The sequence below is a fragment of the Lactuca sativa genome, chromosome 5 (genome assembly GCF_002870075.4).
Source record: "Lactuca sativa cultivar Salinas chromosome 5, Lsat_Salinas_v11, whole genome shotgun sequence".
In the NCBI taxonomy this organism is placed as follows: domain Eukaryota; kingdom Viridiplantae; phylum Streptophyta; class Magnoliopsida; order Asterales; family Asteraceae; genus Lactuca; species Lactuca sativa.
The window spans coordinates 129,688,674-129,703,782 of record NC_056627.2 but is presented as its reverse complement, the minus strand read 5'-3'; the positions used below and the strand labels follow the sequence as shown (position 1 = coordinate 129,703,782).

General features: G+C 36.9%; 1 protein-coding gene across 1 annotated transcript; it reads right to left on the bottom strand.

Moving 5' to 3' along the window:
- Positions 1-10,337: 10,337 nt before the first annotated feature.
- LOC111880380 (probable WRKY transcription factor 2) lies at positions 10,338-13,808 on the bottom strand. Its single transcript, XM_052771685.1, has 7 exons — positions 13,389-13,808; positions 13,144-13,320; positions 12,779-13,058; positions 11,571-11,710; positions 11,453-11,483; positions 10,862-10,934; positions 10,338-10,623 (listed from the first exon to the last, which is right to left on the bottom strand). Exons 1-7 carry the CDS (start codon positions 13,806-13,808, stop codon positions 10,338-10,340), a joined length of 1,407 nt encoding a protein of 468 aa, XP_052627645.1.
- Between the last annotated feature and the right edge of the window lie 1,301 nt (positions 13,809-15,109).

The following is a 15,109-nucleotide window of genomic DNA, read 5'->3' as shown; positions in this document are numbered from 1 at the left end:
AGTAACATAATGAATGCGAAAGAGGTTTTGGAACAGATTCTACTTCTATCATTCCCAAGCCCTGAAGTATTCGATTGAAGGTAGGTTCTGGTAAGGCTTTCTTGAATATGTCAACTAACTGATCAGCTGATCTAACGAAGTGTATTTCAACATTGCCATCTTCCACATGATCCTTGATAAAGTGATACTTTAGTGCAATGTGTTTCATTTTTGAGTGTTGCACTGGATTGTGACATATGCGAATGGCACTTGCGGAGTCACAGTACAAGGGATTCGTTTCATATTCAGACCATAGTCATGAAGCTGGCTTTGAATCCAAATGACTTGTGAAGTGCATGACGCTGCAACTATATACTCTGATTCAGCAATTGAGAGTGATACACAAGTTTGCTTTTTTCGACTGCCAGCTTACGAGCTTGCCATCCAAGAATTGGCATCTTCCCGTTGTACTTTTTCTATCCAAGCCACACCCTCAAAGATCAGCATCCGAAAATGCTTGTATGAAGAAACCTGAATTTGATGGATACCATATGCCCAACGATGAGGTTCGTTTTAGGTACATGGAAATAATCTTGACGGCCACCATGTGAGGTTCGAGAGGATTCTCTTGGAACATGGAATAATAAAAAACACAAAACATAATTTCTGGTCAACTAGCTATTAAATACATCAATGAAACTATCGACTAACGATAAAGGGTCATATCAGCAGCGGGTTTTTCCAGAGATGGTGTCAGTTTCGTTCCGAATGGCATTGGAACCTTCATTTTAGAGTCTCCCACCATTCCAAACTTAGCGAGCAAGGTCTTCATGTATGGCTCCTGATCGATAAATATACCTTCCTCGCTTTTTCTAATGTTTAATCCAAGGAAAAAGTTAATTGGACGCATTGAGCTCATCTCAAATTTCGTTTCCGTTAGCTTCCAGAATTCAGTTGTTAAGCTGGGGTTAGTTGATTCGAAGATAATGTCATCAATGTATATTTGGACAATCATTAAGTGGTCACCTTCTTTCTTGCGAAAGCAGGTTGGGTTAACCAGACCTTGTTTAAATTTAGACATTTTCAAGAAACGAGTTAAAGTTTCGTACCAAGCTCTTGGAGCTTGTTTCAGACCATAGACTGCTTTTTCTAGAATATAGCAATGATTAGGATACTTCTCGTTTATAAACCATGGTGGTTACTCCACATAAATAGTCTCCTCTAGATCCTCGTTTAAAAAGGCACATTTGACGTCCATTTGATAAACTTCAAAATTCTAATGTGTTGCGTAAACCAGAAAGATGCGAACAGGTTCTAGCCTTCTTCTTGACCATACCCCTTGACTACCAATCGCAATTTGTTTCGTATCACATTTCCTTCTTTATCAAGCTTGTTGCGAAAATCCCACTTTAACATAACAATAGATGCATCCTTTGGAGTAGGAATCAGTCTTTAGACTTTCTTTCATTCAAATTCATTGAGCTCCTCCTGCATCGCTTGGACCTAATCCGAATGATCTAGAGCAATCTGAACATTTTTGGGTTCGACTTTGGAGATGAACGAATTAAACATGCAATATTCTACTTTGGAGAGTAAAGCACTTTGTTTCGCCTTTTGTTGTGCTCTTGTTAGAACTCCTGAAGATGATTCACCAATAACCTGCGTTTTTGGGTGATCTCTTGTCCATCTAGTCAGAGGAGGTTAATTAGGATCACACGAAGGATCCAATTCAACATTTACATCATCAAATTCTGACTGTATATCTGAGTCATCAAGCTGTACATCCGAGACATCATTCGTATTATCTTTCTCCCCCTCGAACGATGCGAATGTTTCTTCTTCATCTGTCAGATTCTCCCCCTGGAGTGGAATTTCTTGAGTATGTTGTGGGGTTGAGTGCTCCCCCTAAAAAGATGCCTTGTAGTTTGATTCAGAATTCTCACCCTGGAATGAGTCATTCGCACTTGGTTGCTCTTTGTTCATAGAATTTGTTGCGTCGTCAATTATCTTTTTCAATTCGCTACCTTGTTATCAACCACTTTGGATTCGGAAGAGACAACCCTCTCTGACTCATCAAATGGTAACATGAATTCTTCGTAGAGATTGGCTAGTGGAATCGTAGATGGGTTTGGCTTAAGAAAGATCTCTTTTGATTGATTATAATTCGCTTGAGTCCTCTTTAAGTAGTTGTCATCAAACGTCACATAATAGGTTTCTTATATTCGTTTTGATTGTTTGTTAAGAACCCTATATGATTTAGAGGTCAGCGATAATCCTAAGAAGATACCTTCATCAGCTTTCACATCGAATCTGTTCCTTTGTTCTTTAGAATTAAAGATGAAACACCTGGAACCAAAAACATGGAAAAACTTGACGTTAGACTTTCATTTGTTTATGATTTCATATGGAGTGACAAAATATCCTTTATTAAGAATTGAATTGTTTTAGGTGAAACAAGTTGTCCCTATCGCATCAGCCCAGAAATATAGTGGCGGATTCACAAAAGAGAGCATGGTTTGTCCAACCTCACACAATGATCAGTTTCAACTTTCAACAACACCATTCTGTTGTGGAGTGTATGGAGCCGGAAAGTTATGTGAAACTCCTTTTGCAGTCAGAAATTCTTCAAACTCTTGGTTTTTGAATTCCAATCCATTGTCACTGTGAATATTACGAACCAGCTTTCACAGTTATAATTCAATTTGCTTTACGAAGTCTTTGAGTTTAGGAGTTGCTTCCGATTTCTACTTAAGAAAATAAACCCAAGTGAAACAAGAAATATCATCTACAATAATGAGAATATACTTATTACCACCAATACTTTCGATCGCAGACGCTCCACAAAGATCGATGTGTAAAAGTTCGAGTGGCTCAATGACTTTCGTATTCACTATTGCTGGATGACTTTTCCTGCTTTTCTTCACCATTTCACATGCAGCACAAAGATGATCCTTGTCGTACTTCAGGAGAGGAAGCCCTCAAAAATGATCACTAAGGACAAGCTTGTAGATATCTTTGAAGTTAAGATGCGAAAGTATTCTATGCCATAGCCAACTATCGTCTGCAGGAGCTTTCGTTAGAAGGCAAATGGTTGGCTTCCCTCGTATCAGATTTAAGTTCAACGGATACATCTCGCCTTTGCGTTCAGACTTTAGAAAGACTATTTTGGTTTTCTTTTCTATGATCTTAGAACCTTCATCGGCAAATGAGACGTTTGATCCTGTACCAACGACCAACTGCGAAACACTTATGAGATTGTGTTGCAAACCCTCAACATAAGCAACTTTACGAATTGAGAATTCTCCATTTGTTATCATCCCATAACCTTTCATCTCTCCAAGAGAGTTATTCCCAAACTTCACTATTCCACCATTCTTCAGTTCCCTATACTCTCGCAATTCCTCCTTCCTACCGGTCATGTGATGCGAACAACCACTATCGATATACCATTCAGTGTCAAACTGTTCGTCACGAATTATCTGCAAAAATTAAGCAGATTTAAGAACCCAAAGTTGTTTGGGTCCTTGTGAGCATTTTACAGAGAGAGGAAAAGTAATTGAAAGATCAACCATATAGGTTCGTTTTATTAAGGTGGTATTATCTTTCTTTGTGATTTTAAAAACTTTTATCTTTTAGTTAGTATCTTTTGAAGATGATGGATTTTGATTTTTGTTTTCTCTTTTCTTTGTGTTAGTTTTGGGCTTCTTGACTTGTGCATAATGATCTGAAACATGCATTCCTTTTCCTTTAACATTTTTCGATGTCTTGTGAGGATGCGAAGCGTTTTTGGTTTGTGAGTAGTGAAGTTTTGGATTCTCCACAAAACTTTTTGGGTTCGAAAGAATGGGTTTTTGAAAAACCTTTTGTTTAGAATTATGTGGACTGTGAAACTGTTTTTTTGAAAAGTTCTTTGGATTCGCTTTTGGTACTACTTTCTCATTTTGATTGAGAGGTTTCTCAATGTGAACAAAGTTGGGATTTCTAGATTCCAAGAACTATTTTCTTTCCCTAAGATTTTTGTTGTATCTGGCATTCCTTTGTCGTTTCTGCGCAGTGAACTGTGCTGAAGATTTGTGAATGTTAGCGTTCGCTCTTGGCTTTCTCACTGACTTTCATTTTGTACAGATGATGTGTCGCTAGGAACATTCTTAGTTCCAATGGGACTTCCTTTCTCGTAGCTGGAATTGACCTTGTTCAAAGGTTCTGCCACGTATCTTCCTTTTACTCTCAAGGAGGTCCTTTCTAAGGACCAACTATTTCATCAGCGTTATCAATTGGAGTAGACCAAGAATGTTCACCACATCCATCTTCATTGTCTTTGTCAACTATAGACGTTAATTCGACTGTTTGATCCTTAATTGCCCCATTGATTTTGAAAACCTGGTTAGTGACAGTTTGGACCTTTGGAAAAACTAGTCGTAATTTCTTTTAGAACATTTAGATTATTTTCAGAAAGATGTGCAAATTCAACGGAATTTTTAGAAATTGGGACTTTCGCAACACAAGGTTCGTTTTTGACAAACTCTGAGCAATCAACCTCATCCTCTACATATATTTCGTTCATATTACTGTCATAATCAAATTCCGATGTGTTATCAATATTAAGTTTGTTATCTGAACTCAACTTTGTACTCAATGAGTCAAACTTCTACAGAATATCATATTTAATACGCTTTTTGTCATTTTCGTCCAAAAGTTGTTTTAGCATGTTCTTGTGGTCTTTGGACATAATAAAATACTCAATTTTGTCGAGTCCAATCCTGTAAGCTTCTGAAGTTTCATCAAATGAGATGATTGGTTGAACTTATAACAGTCAACATCAATTTCGTCTTCCTTTAATTCAAGTAATGGCAAAATCATCTTATGAAGTTTTTGACTTATCTAACAATCAAGATGCAATTGAGTAATATTATGATAAAGCCTTTTTGTATTTAAACAAAAAATATTACGTTGTTTCAAAAACATTAAATTGTCTCGTTGCAAATAAATTAATTCAACCTTAGACTTGGTTAAATCGGACTCAATCTTCTCAATCCAGATGCGTCTCTTCTCACTCTTTGACGAAACCCTGCTGATTTGATCGGTTAGGTTAGCATTTGTCAATCGAGTTTGTTTTAAACTGTTATTGATACTTGAAAATGTGAATTTTAATTCAGTTAGTTTAGTTTCGTATCATGACACAGGAATATTGAGTGATTCAAGAATAAAGTGTACCTTGTTGATCATTTGATCACATTTGCTGATTTATTCAAAAACTGGTTTCGCAGCGAAGCAGTTATCACTCCCATGTCCACTATTAGTGGCATATCCTCGCATCTGTGACACATCACTTGTCACTACGAAACATCTTCCTCCAGGGTGTGAATGCTCTTCCTTCGCAATGAAGCTTCTCCCATGAGTTAGTTGTCGAACCTCCTCATCTTCTGAGTCCGTGGACCAAACTTCCACCCTGCCAAATTCATCATTGGCTTCCTTTTCCTGCACAATCAATGCAGGCATATACTTATCAGAGTACTTTTTCTTCTTTATCTCCTCAAGCTTTTGTAGATGGTATGCTTCATCATCTTCTCCTTCCTTCTTTTCATTCAGTCTTTGCAACATATACTCTTTGGCCAAGTGAATTTTATCATGAAAGCAGTTACAATCATAGACATAATCACCAGTCAGCTTCTTTTTCTTCTTTTTCTCTTCCTTTTGCGAGCCATTCACATTTTCCTCTTTCACCTTCTCAGAGTTGTAGCTTCCCTGCCAGTTTCGGTTCTTGTTAGAGGGAAACTTCTTCTTTGTGAATTGCCTTGGGTTTGACAGCATTGATACAAACTCTTCATTCGTAAGATCACAATCAGAAAGATCAGATTCTGAACCATCTTCTACTACTTTCTTGACTTTCACAACAAGTGCTAGAGATCCCATAGCAGACAAAACCTTCGCTTCATTTGTCACCTCATTCTCATGTGACTTCAAGATTCCAACTAGCTTTGCCAAAGAATAATTATTGAACTGCTCATGTGCCTTGACTGTAGACACCACCACCTTCCACTCTGATCTTAGCCCATTCATGAATGTGACCTTTTGTTCAATAACTTCATGTCCAATGCCATGTTTCGTCATCCTGCTTAAAAGATGATTGTAATGATTGAAATTTTGACTCAAACTCTCTTCAGGCTTCTGTGTAAATGCACCAAACTCTGAAAGTAAGACTGCTTGTGGTGAGTGGTCAAGATCTGCATCTGTAGAGTAGAGTTCCTTGATGGCTTTGGCTGTGTCACATGAACTAACCAAACGAAGAGTGTCAGCCTGCAAGGTAAATCGATTGATTCTCATTCCCTTAACATTGCTAATCAGTTTTTCCTTCTCATCTTGAGGAACGTCCTTAATATCAAGAAGGAGTTTGTTGTAGTCCGATTGAGTTTTGATAAATCTTCTGCTTGTAATGTGAACAAACGGTCCAATAGTGATGGCTTCCCATATCAGAAATCCGTTGTCTTCTAGGCGAAGAACGTAGTCTTCGAAGTGAAGCGCCCAAACTTCATATTCATTGGGAAAAAGAATTAGGATCCTAATGGTCGATCCAATGTTGCTCAAAAGATTTTTGGAGTTGATGTGATAATCGTCATGTTGCATGATGGTGTAACTTTTTGAAACCTGTTAAGAATCATATGTGTAAACTGAAGTAGGTTTAGGGTAATAGTAGAATCACAAAATAGCGTCAAGAACACAGTGATGACGACTGAACCAAATCTAATATCAACGGAAAACATAAAAACTTTATAAGCAGAAGAGATGTGTATAGATTTGATGGTCTCCTGCTCTGATACCAATTGTTAGGATAATAATCCTTGAAAGTTTGATTAGATTCAAAATAGATTGCAAACAATAATAAGTGCAATGATTCAAAGTATGCCGAATGATTATATTTCATAGCATCAGAAGAACTCGATTAAGAATTGCTACTGTAGAGACGTGATTAGGGTTACAAAAATAATTGTGAAAGTTAAGAAACATGATGTGTCACACCCCAAAACCGGAATGGCAGAAATGTTCTGGGGTGGAGGACGTCATGTCAAGTATCACAACATATGCAGTATAGTAATCAAAGTACAACAACCATTGCATTAATAGTAATAATTTTACATAGGTTACATTTAACAATTACATCAAAGTAGATATAGGAAATAACATAAGCTGCAGCTTGGTACTAGGCTGACTTCGCAAAAGCTCCCGGAGTGTACCTATCTATTTATGACCTGAGAATACAAGTTATTTTGAAAGCGAGTATCAACATTTTAATGCTGGTGAGTTCATAAGTATTTAATGGCATTGATATAAATACATGTTTTTCTTCAAAATAATCTCATAAAAGATGGTGACTTGAGTTTACAGAGTATTAGAATCCTTTCCAGAAAATCCTATATTTTCTAATAAAAGTAGTCTTCTACAAAGACCCAATTGTTTTACATTTAAACCAAGAAGTATCTCTGCTCAAAGCAGTCTTCTACCAAGACCGAATTGTTTTATGTTTAAACCAAGGAGTATCTCTGCTAAAAGTAGTCTTCTACTAAGAGCAAATTGTTTTATGTTTAAGGAGTAATTTCCCCCAAAAGTACTATCATTATCAAAATATAGTTTATACTTTAAAGAATATGAAGATCACAAGCAAAAGTAATAGGGAAAATAATATTTTACCTCAGCAGTAACAGTGCTGGGTAAAAGTAAATAAAACATAGACTCCAGGAAGTATTAAATGAACAATACGCCTCGGAGAGTCTAAAAGAATGAAATATAGATTCCAGGAAGTATTAAGTAAACAATACACCTCCGAGAGTCTAAAAGAAAGAAATACAGATTCCAAGAAGTATTAAGTGAACCATATATAGAAAATACAGTGATAATACTTCTTACCTTAAAGCCATGAATTATAAGGTAAATGTAAAGATACTCGCAACCATACTGATTGAAGATCGAATACTTGAAGACCTGCTAGCGTCGAAATGAATGTGACATTTGTCACCCCTTGGCTTGATCGGCCGGGATTGTAGCTAGCAGTCAGGATGTAGGAGTGTCTGTCCCGTATAGATCTATACACACAATGCTTGCTCTCCATCCAGGAGACTCTGGTTACCAACTTGACAACGGTGGAATTCGCGTCATGAGGATGTATCTTGTGTTTTGATTTCTATAAACCTTTCCTTTTACTAAAAAGTATATGTTTTAGAATATCGATACAACTAATTTCTCCTTCATGAATGGTATGGTTGGTTTCTAAACTATACCTATTATAGTTTACTTGAGAGGTTATCTAGATGCCTTTGCTACCCAAAGGTGATGAATTGCTTGATGGAATTTTTATGACTATATATGTATGCATAATATATAACTAATATTTAAATGACCTTCGGACGGATAACCATTAGTCTAAAGCCACATCCAAACAAGGAAAAGGAATTAAAGCGAATTAGCATTCCTAAGTCCATTAAACATTGCTTATATAACTATACATATACAGGCATGCATTTGACAATATAAAAGTATAAAAAGAAGTTTTCGGTAAAACCTTTGGAAAATCTATACATAAGAATTTATGACTTGATGTCAGTTCATAAAAACAAGATTTGAAAATCTTTAGCTGGATAAAAACAGTTTAACATGCAGAAATCTATTTGCTAGCCAGTTATTAATCACACGTGATTGATCTAATAACTTACTAGTTCAACTTGTATTCCCCCCATAAAAGCATTTAACATCATTTAAAAAGGTTGATTAAGGGGTATGAACTCACCTGACATGGTTGATTCAGATGAACGGATGGTATAGGATCCTAAGTGTCAAGTGAGGACTTGAACACCCACACGAATCCTATTTAACATGTAGTGATACATTTAAGTATCTAATTAGTCATTTAATAACTAATTATGCAAGTAAGGACATCCTAAAGCATGAAAACACTTTGCAACAAGTGCTAGGAGTACCAAGGGTTGTATATAAAGAGAGTATGGCCTCACATTGGAGTTTACTCCTAAAATTGTGGCCCTTAGGAGTGTTTACGGTTTCTAGACCACTTCCCCCATGAGTTTACGGCCGTAAACTCATGGAAGTGGTGCCACTGGGTGTTCAAAAGTCTTATACCACTGAAGGAATTATGCTAGACTCTAATCAAGGGTTTAGGAAGTGATTAGGGCTCGAAATGACCACCCTTTGGAGTTTACGGTCCTTGCACCACTTCTTGGGAGTTTACAGTCGTAAACACATGGGTTTACGGCCGTAAACTCATGTCATTCCTTTCATGTTTTGGTGTTTCTATCTTATGCATGCAAGGTTCTAGTCACTTATACAAGCATTGGAAGGTGTTAAGGGCACTTAAACACCCTTTGAAGGTGTTTACGGTTTTAGGAGGTCTCCCCAAACCGTAAACACATATGAACATGGGTATTGTGATGATTTTCGAGTGTAAACAAGTTCATATTAAGCACACAAGAAGCTAGTGCAAGCGTACTTACGATCTAGGAGCTTGAATGATCGATTTTGGCCAAGAACACTAGTGTGTGTTCTTGGTGTTCTTGATGAACACTTGAAGATCTAAGAAAAGAGAAGATTTCCATTGGATGAAATCGAGTATAAACACTAGATAAGGTGTTATATGAACGAATCTAGGAAGAAAACGCTTACATTTTGGCGGATTTGAAGGAAAAGTGATATGATACTTGAGAGAGAATCTTGGGTGTTCTTGGGCTAGGAAGTGAAAAATGAGCTAAAAATGACTAAGTGTCATATTTATACTCTTTGGGGTTTACGGCCGTAAACTCTATGTTTACATCTGTAAACTCCAAACTTTTGGAGTTTCCACTACTAGAAAAACAGCCTTTTACGATGCTCATTACGTGTCGTAAAAGGCTCAGACGACGCGCAAATGCGTGTCAAGGAAGGCCCTGTCATAAAGAGAGACGATGCGCTTTTGCGCGTCGTCTATAGACGACGCTCATTTACGACGTGCAATTACGACGCGCTTTTACGACACGCAATGCGTATCAAGAAAGGCGCTGTCATAAAGGAAGACGACACGCATTCACATGTCGTAACCTTACGACGCGCGTGTTAATGACACGCATTGCGTATCAAGAAAGCCCCTGTCAAGAAAGGCCATGTCATAAATGAAGATGACACACATTTTTGCGTATCATAATTTTAAATGTTTAAAAAAAATATTATTTATAGATTTACTTATTTTCATATTAAATTTGTATTTAATGTTTCATAATAGAAAATAAATATCATATACAAAAAATAGAATCCATTGCATAAATTTAATACCATACAAATAATCGTTCGAATGACTAAGGGGTTCTGATTGTACATTGTTATTAAGAAAATGGAAGTATATTGTTATAGTTAGAAAATAAATGAGAGTACAATGCGCTACGTTTGGTTCCTCTCATATAGTTTCCATCTTCAAGATTGCTATCCAATAAGCTTTTAGTATTCGCATGTACAAATTCAATTGCAAAATGCACACATGAGAGCTCACGTCCAGGAACAGGGAGGTCTCGTGGCTTTGTTGCCCCCATTGCTAAAATAACCGCATCATTCTCTTCGCGAAGGCATTCAATTGAGTACAGTGGATCACTTCCTATTTCCAGGACAGAGGAACTGCAAAATAGACAAGAGGGTATTTATGTCTTTTTGCAAGTTTCTTCATATAATGAAGAAACAATCTAATATTTTTATAAACTAAGGAAATGCTCAAAATAGATAAGACTGAATAAGCCTTTTAAGGCAATTTTCAACGATCAAAGTGACGAGGGTATTTACGTGTTTTTGGGTGGAACAAAATATTACAACTAGATATTTGAAACTTTCCTTACACAAATCATTCAAAGATGGTCACCTGAAATTGGAGCCACTCCAATATTTGAATACAAGAGAGGTGTCAATTATTCTTGTGTGAACTGTCTTCAATGCTGCATACAAAAGTTACACAAGGGCAAATTCGTAAAAAATCCAACTTTCTCAATTAAGTCAAGATAGAGACCAAGAAAATACTTCATGTATTGATCAATTCAACTCTGAAAACATTAATCAATTCAACCCCGTTGTTTTCAGGTTTCTTTTTGTTGGTATCCGTACAAACCGTGAAGGGACCAACTGAGAATCATTTGATGAGGGAAAGGCCAGTATGAGACAAACCGATATATATTCCGACAAAATGAGTCAGGTGGAGAGAGAAGGATGGCGACAGAGGGCAAAGTAAACGACGATGGAGTAAAATCAGGTCTCCGTTGAGAAAAAGTAGATAAAGATGGAGTCGTAGTAGGGTTTGTGGAGGCTTAGCAGTCGGCAAGAAATCGTTTAATCGGAGAGCAATCGAAAGGAATTGGGGTAATAACCCCCAAATTGGAAGCAGCTGAATTTGGAATTGCTTGATATACTTATGTGAAAATCAATAGCGAATTTGGAATCTCTGTGGACCCGATATAACCTTGTAGTGCTTTAAAACCTTCCAATGGAACCTAATCAATCATCAATGTTATCGTTAGATTGTATTATATGTATAAACACATTAATAATTAATTCAGGTATTATATCCTCAAATATACCTTTGATGTACTAGTGACAAATTGATGCAATCTCGCCCTATCTTCCTTGTTAAGTGCTTTCACAACCTCCCAAAACCACACAACAACACTAGAACCTACTCTGTATCCTGTGTATTCAGCATTCACCTTCAGATCATCCACTGCATTAAAAACAATTAATAAGGCAAGGTTAAATTTAATCATGTAAGTATGTTTATAATTTTTTAAAATATACTCACAAAGGAGGCAAAATAAAGGATCTATATTGCTAAATTACTATGCATTCCTACCTTGAGAACATAATTCATGTCTTGAGTTGCTAGTAACAACCCCCTTGAAAAAAATGGACCAAGAGTACTTATATAAATGTGACTTGTTTCACTGCCAAAAGAAGCAAACATTCAATCAAATAGTTGGCGGGCATAATGTTACCCCCAAATTTACTCTGAGAGAAACAAGCGAGTCCTGGTGTGTGTGGGTGGAAAAATACAAATACAAAATTAAAAATAAAAAAGATTGGAAGAAAATCACAAAATTTAACCTTAATAAGTAAAGGAAGCTCACCTGCAGTTGTGTCAAATTGTAGAATCTTCATCACTAACATCAACTTCTTGTTGTTTGTCAAAAGGAGCAGCTGAAGCAACTATGACAGGAACTGCATACCAAAAGCAGCCTTTCATCGAATGGAATAAATAATAATAATAAAGTAAGATTAAATTTTTAAAAAAGAAAAAAGATAAGTATATGATGTTACCTTGATAGTAGCAGGGCAACACCTAAGGCATCGAGTATATTCCCATATATGTTTATCACAAGACCATCATGTTTTGTAAGGGTAAATTGTGTGTATTCAATAAAAATTGGAGGACCAAAAGTAAACTATTTTGAACCTCGTATTGTGGTGCTGCTGTGGGACTGCAATCGGACTTCAACAACTTCACTAGCAAATTTGAAGAAATTAACTCTACAAAGACAACTAGTTGTTGTAAAACTGATCATGGAAAATGAAGCTGAAAGACTCAAGGACAAAAACCACATACACATCTTTTTCTTCAATTTGGAAACTCAAATTTCCCATAAACAAAATTTTTGATCCAGTAGCTTGAGGAGTCGTGGGGGTTTGAGGATGCAATTTTACATTGTATTATTATAATAATGAAAAATATAGATTACACATAAACAGGGTATAAAAGTGTTGGAATTATTACCAATATCTAGTCAGGTAGTACAGGACAATTTAATAGGACCACATTTCCTCCAATTATATCCATCTTCAGATGAGGCACTGTTGGAATTATTACCAATATCTCCATTTATTCTTTGATCTGCATCATCTTCATGATGTTCTTGAGATCTTTCAGAATTGCCATTAAGAAAGCCTGAGCGAATATGGAGTGAAGATGTTTCATTTTGTATTGGTTCAATCTTTTGTGGAGGGAATTGTCTTTCAGATTGAACTAGAGTTTCATTATGTTGAAAAGATTGTGTAGACATGAAAGGTGGATTCACCTAAATGATCCAAAAGAAACAATCATTAATGTTTAAAAAAATATTCTGAGAAAATAACTTTTAAAGGTATGTTTACTCTGCTTACATGATCACGAGATACAGGAGCTGAATCTGGGAAAGGCTTAAAGGCAAAAGAAGTGTTATTAGTGTCCTCAAAGAAATTTTCTTTAACCCTATTAGAGGAATCCAAGAACATCATGGAGCTTCTACCATTACCATTGGGAACAAATTGGAACTTTCCAGTAGTTGGAGATGGTTGAACCTACAATAGAAAGGATCATTTAGTATAGTAAATTACTAATATACCCCTAGTTTATCTAGTGAGCTTACCAATGAGTTGGAAAGGAAAACAGGTGATTCCAGAAAAGAAGTTGGGCTAACACCAGGTGAAAATAAATATGGAGATTGTTGAGTTTGTGAATTATCAGAAGATTTTCTAATCTCTGTATTAAACCTAGGAGCATTATGACCAGCTCTAGCTGCCATTCTTTCAACAAAAGGTGCCCTTGAGCTCATTTTTTGATCACCAAACTCACTTGATTTTGTCGCATCGCCATTTTCAGACCCGATTTGGGGATTTGGTCTAGGGAAAGTGAACCCGGTGTCGTTATTGGTATCGTTTTTCGGAGGGTCGGGTACTGATCTTGAACCAGGATCATCCCCCAACATAGCTGCAAAAAAAGACCTAGGGCTAGGGCTCGGAGGCATCCAATCGCCAATTATCCCACCATGATCTTCAAAACCACCCATGAAAATCGAAAGCTTTCTTCCTTGATTATATGTTCAGTGGTTTGTTAGTTTTTCAGACTTCGAAATTTCACACAAAATCGAAACAGTGATGATGGTGTTTTATGTACGAAATCGTAGTGTTTTGGTCGTGTTTTTTTTGGAATCGTCTACCCGATTGAAGTGGGTACACCACAATAATAGAAGATAATACAGTTTTTCTAAATTGGGAATCAAAAATCGATGATATTCAAACATTCGCTTTTCATATATTCTCATGGATTACGCCCAATTTTGCAATCCCGAACCAAAAATCGATATCTGAAAACGATCTAGCTAAAGGGAATTCATTAAAACCAGAGATCTGAATGGGATTGCAAAATCCAACCAACTTCAAATAATATCTATCATTTCTTTCACACGAACAATTAAGGGTATAAACTACAGAAACTAAAAATGGAAATCCAATTGAAGAATCGATGGAAATGATTGAAAAAACATGATTAAGGGTTGTGATACGAACCTGGAAAACAACACACAGACAGTCAAGGGTAAGCTGATAACAAAGGAGACCCTTTTGTCTCCTCTGATTAGTTGATTCTCTGTGATTAACAGGCTTCCATTCGATTAACATGCCACAACGCAGAGCACACGTCTCTAGGTCCTAAAGCACACGTCTTTAGGTCCTAAAACATACCTTTGGCGAATTAGATCTAACTGACGGTCCATGGGAAGGCAAGAATTTGGAGATGTGGAGAACATCGGTCGGCTGAGCAAGTCGACGACTGTTGTTGAGAAGTGTCGAGATAAAGATAAGGTCAGTCATGTAAACAAAAACATACCTTAATCGTACTTAGGGCTTGCAAATTTGAGCAGTCGTTGTAGTCTCCGGTGACGTGAGGTGAGCCCGAGGTCGCTGGTGGAAACAGATGATCCGAGGTCGCCGGTGGAAAGAGATGACTTGAGGTCACCGATAGGAGGTGAGGTGAGGGAGCGAACATTACAGAGAGCGCTCCTTGAAAAAGCCCTAGATAATGGTCCCTGCAATGGCGGGGTTTTCAACTTTTCTAATTTTTTTGAACACGAGGTTTTAGATTTGGTCGACACCATTAATGAGGAGACCTCGCAGATCAATTACGATTCACCTTCGCTTTATCTTCTTGTTCTCCTCTTGATGATTTCAGACTCCGTCTCTACGACTTTACATGATATTTTTCACAAAGGAGTATTTGTGGAGCATCAGGGTTTTTCTTTATTTCATAACCCTCGCATATACTGGGTTGAGAGAAAACGAGAGAAGCGGAAGCTTGGAAGAAAATAAAACC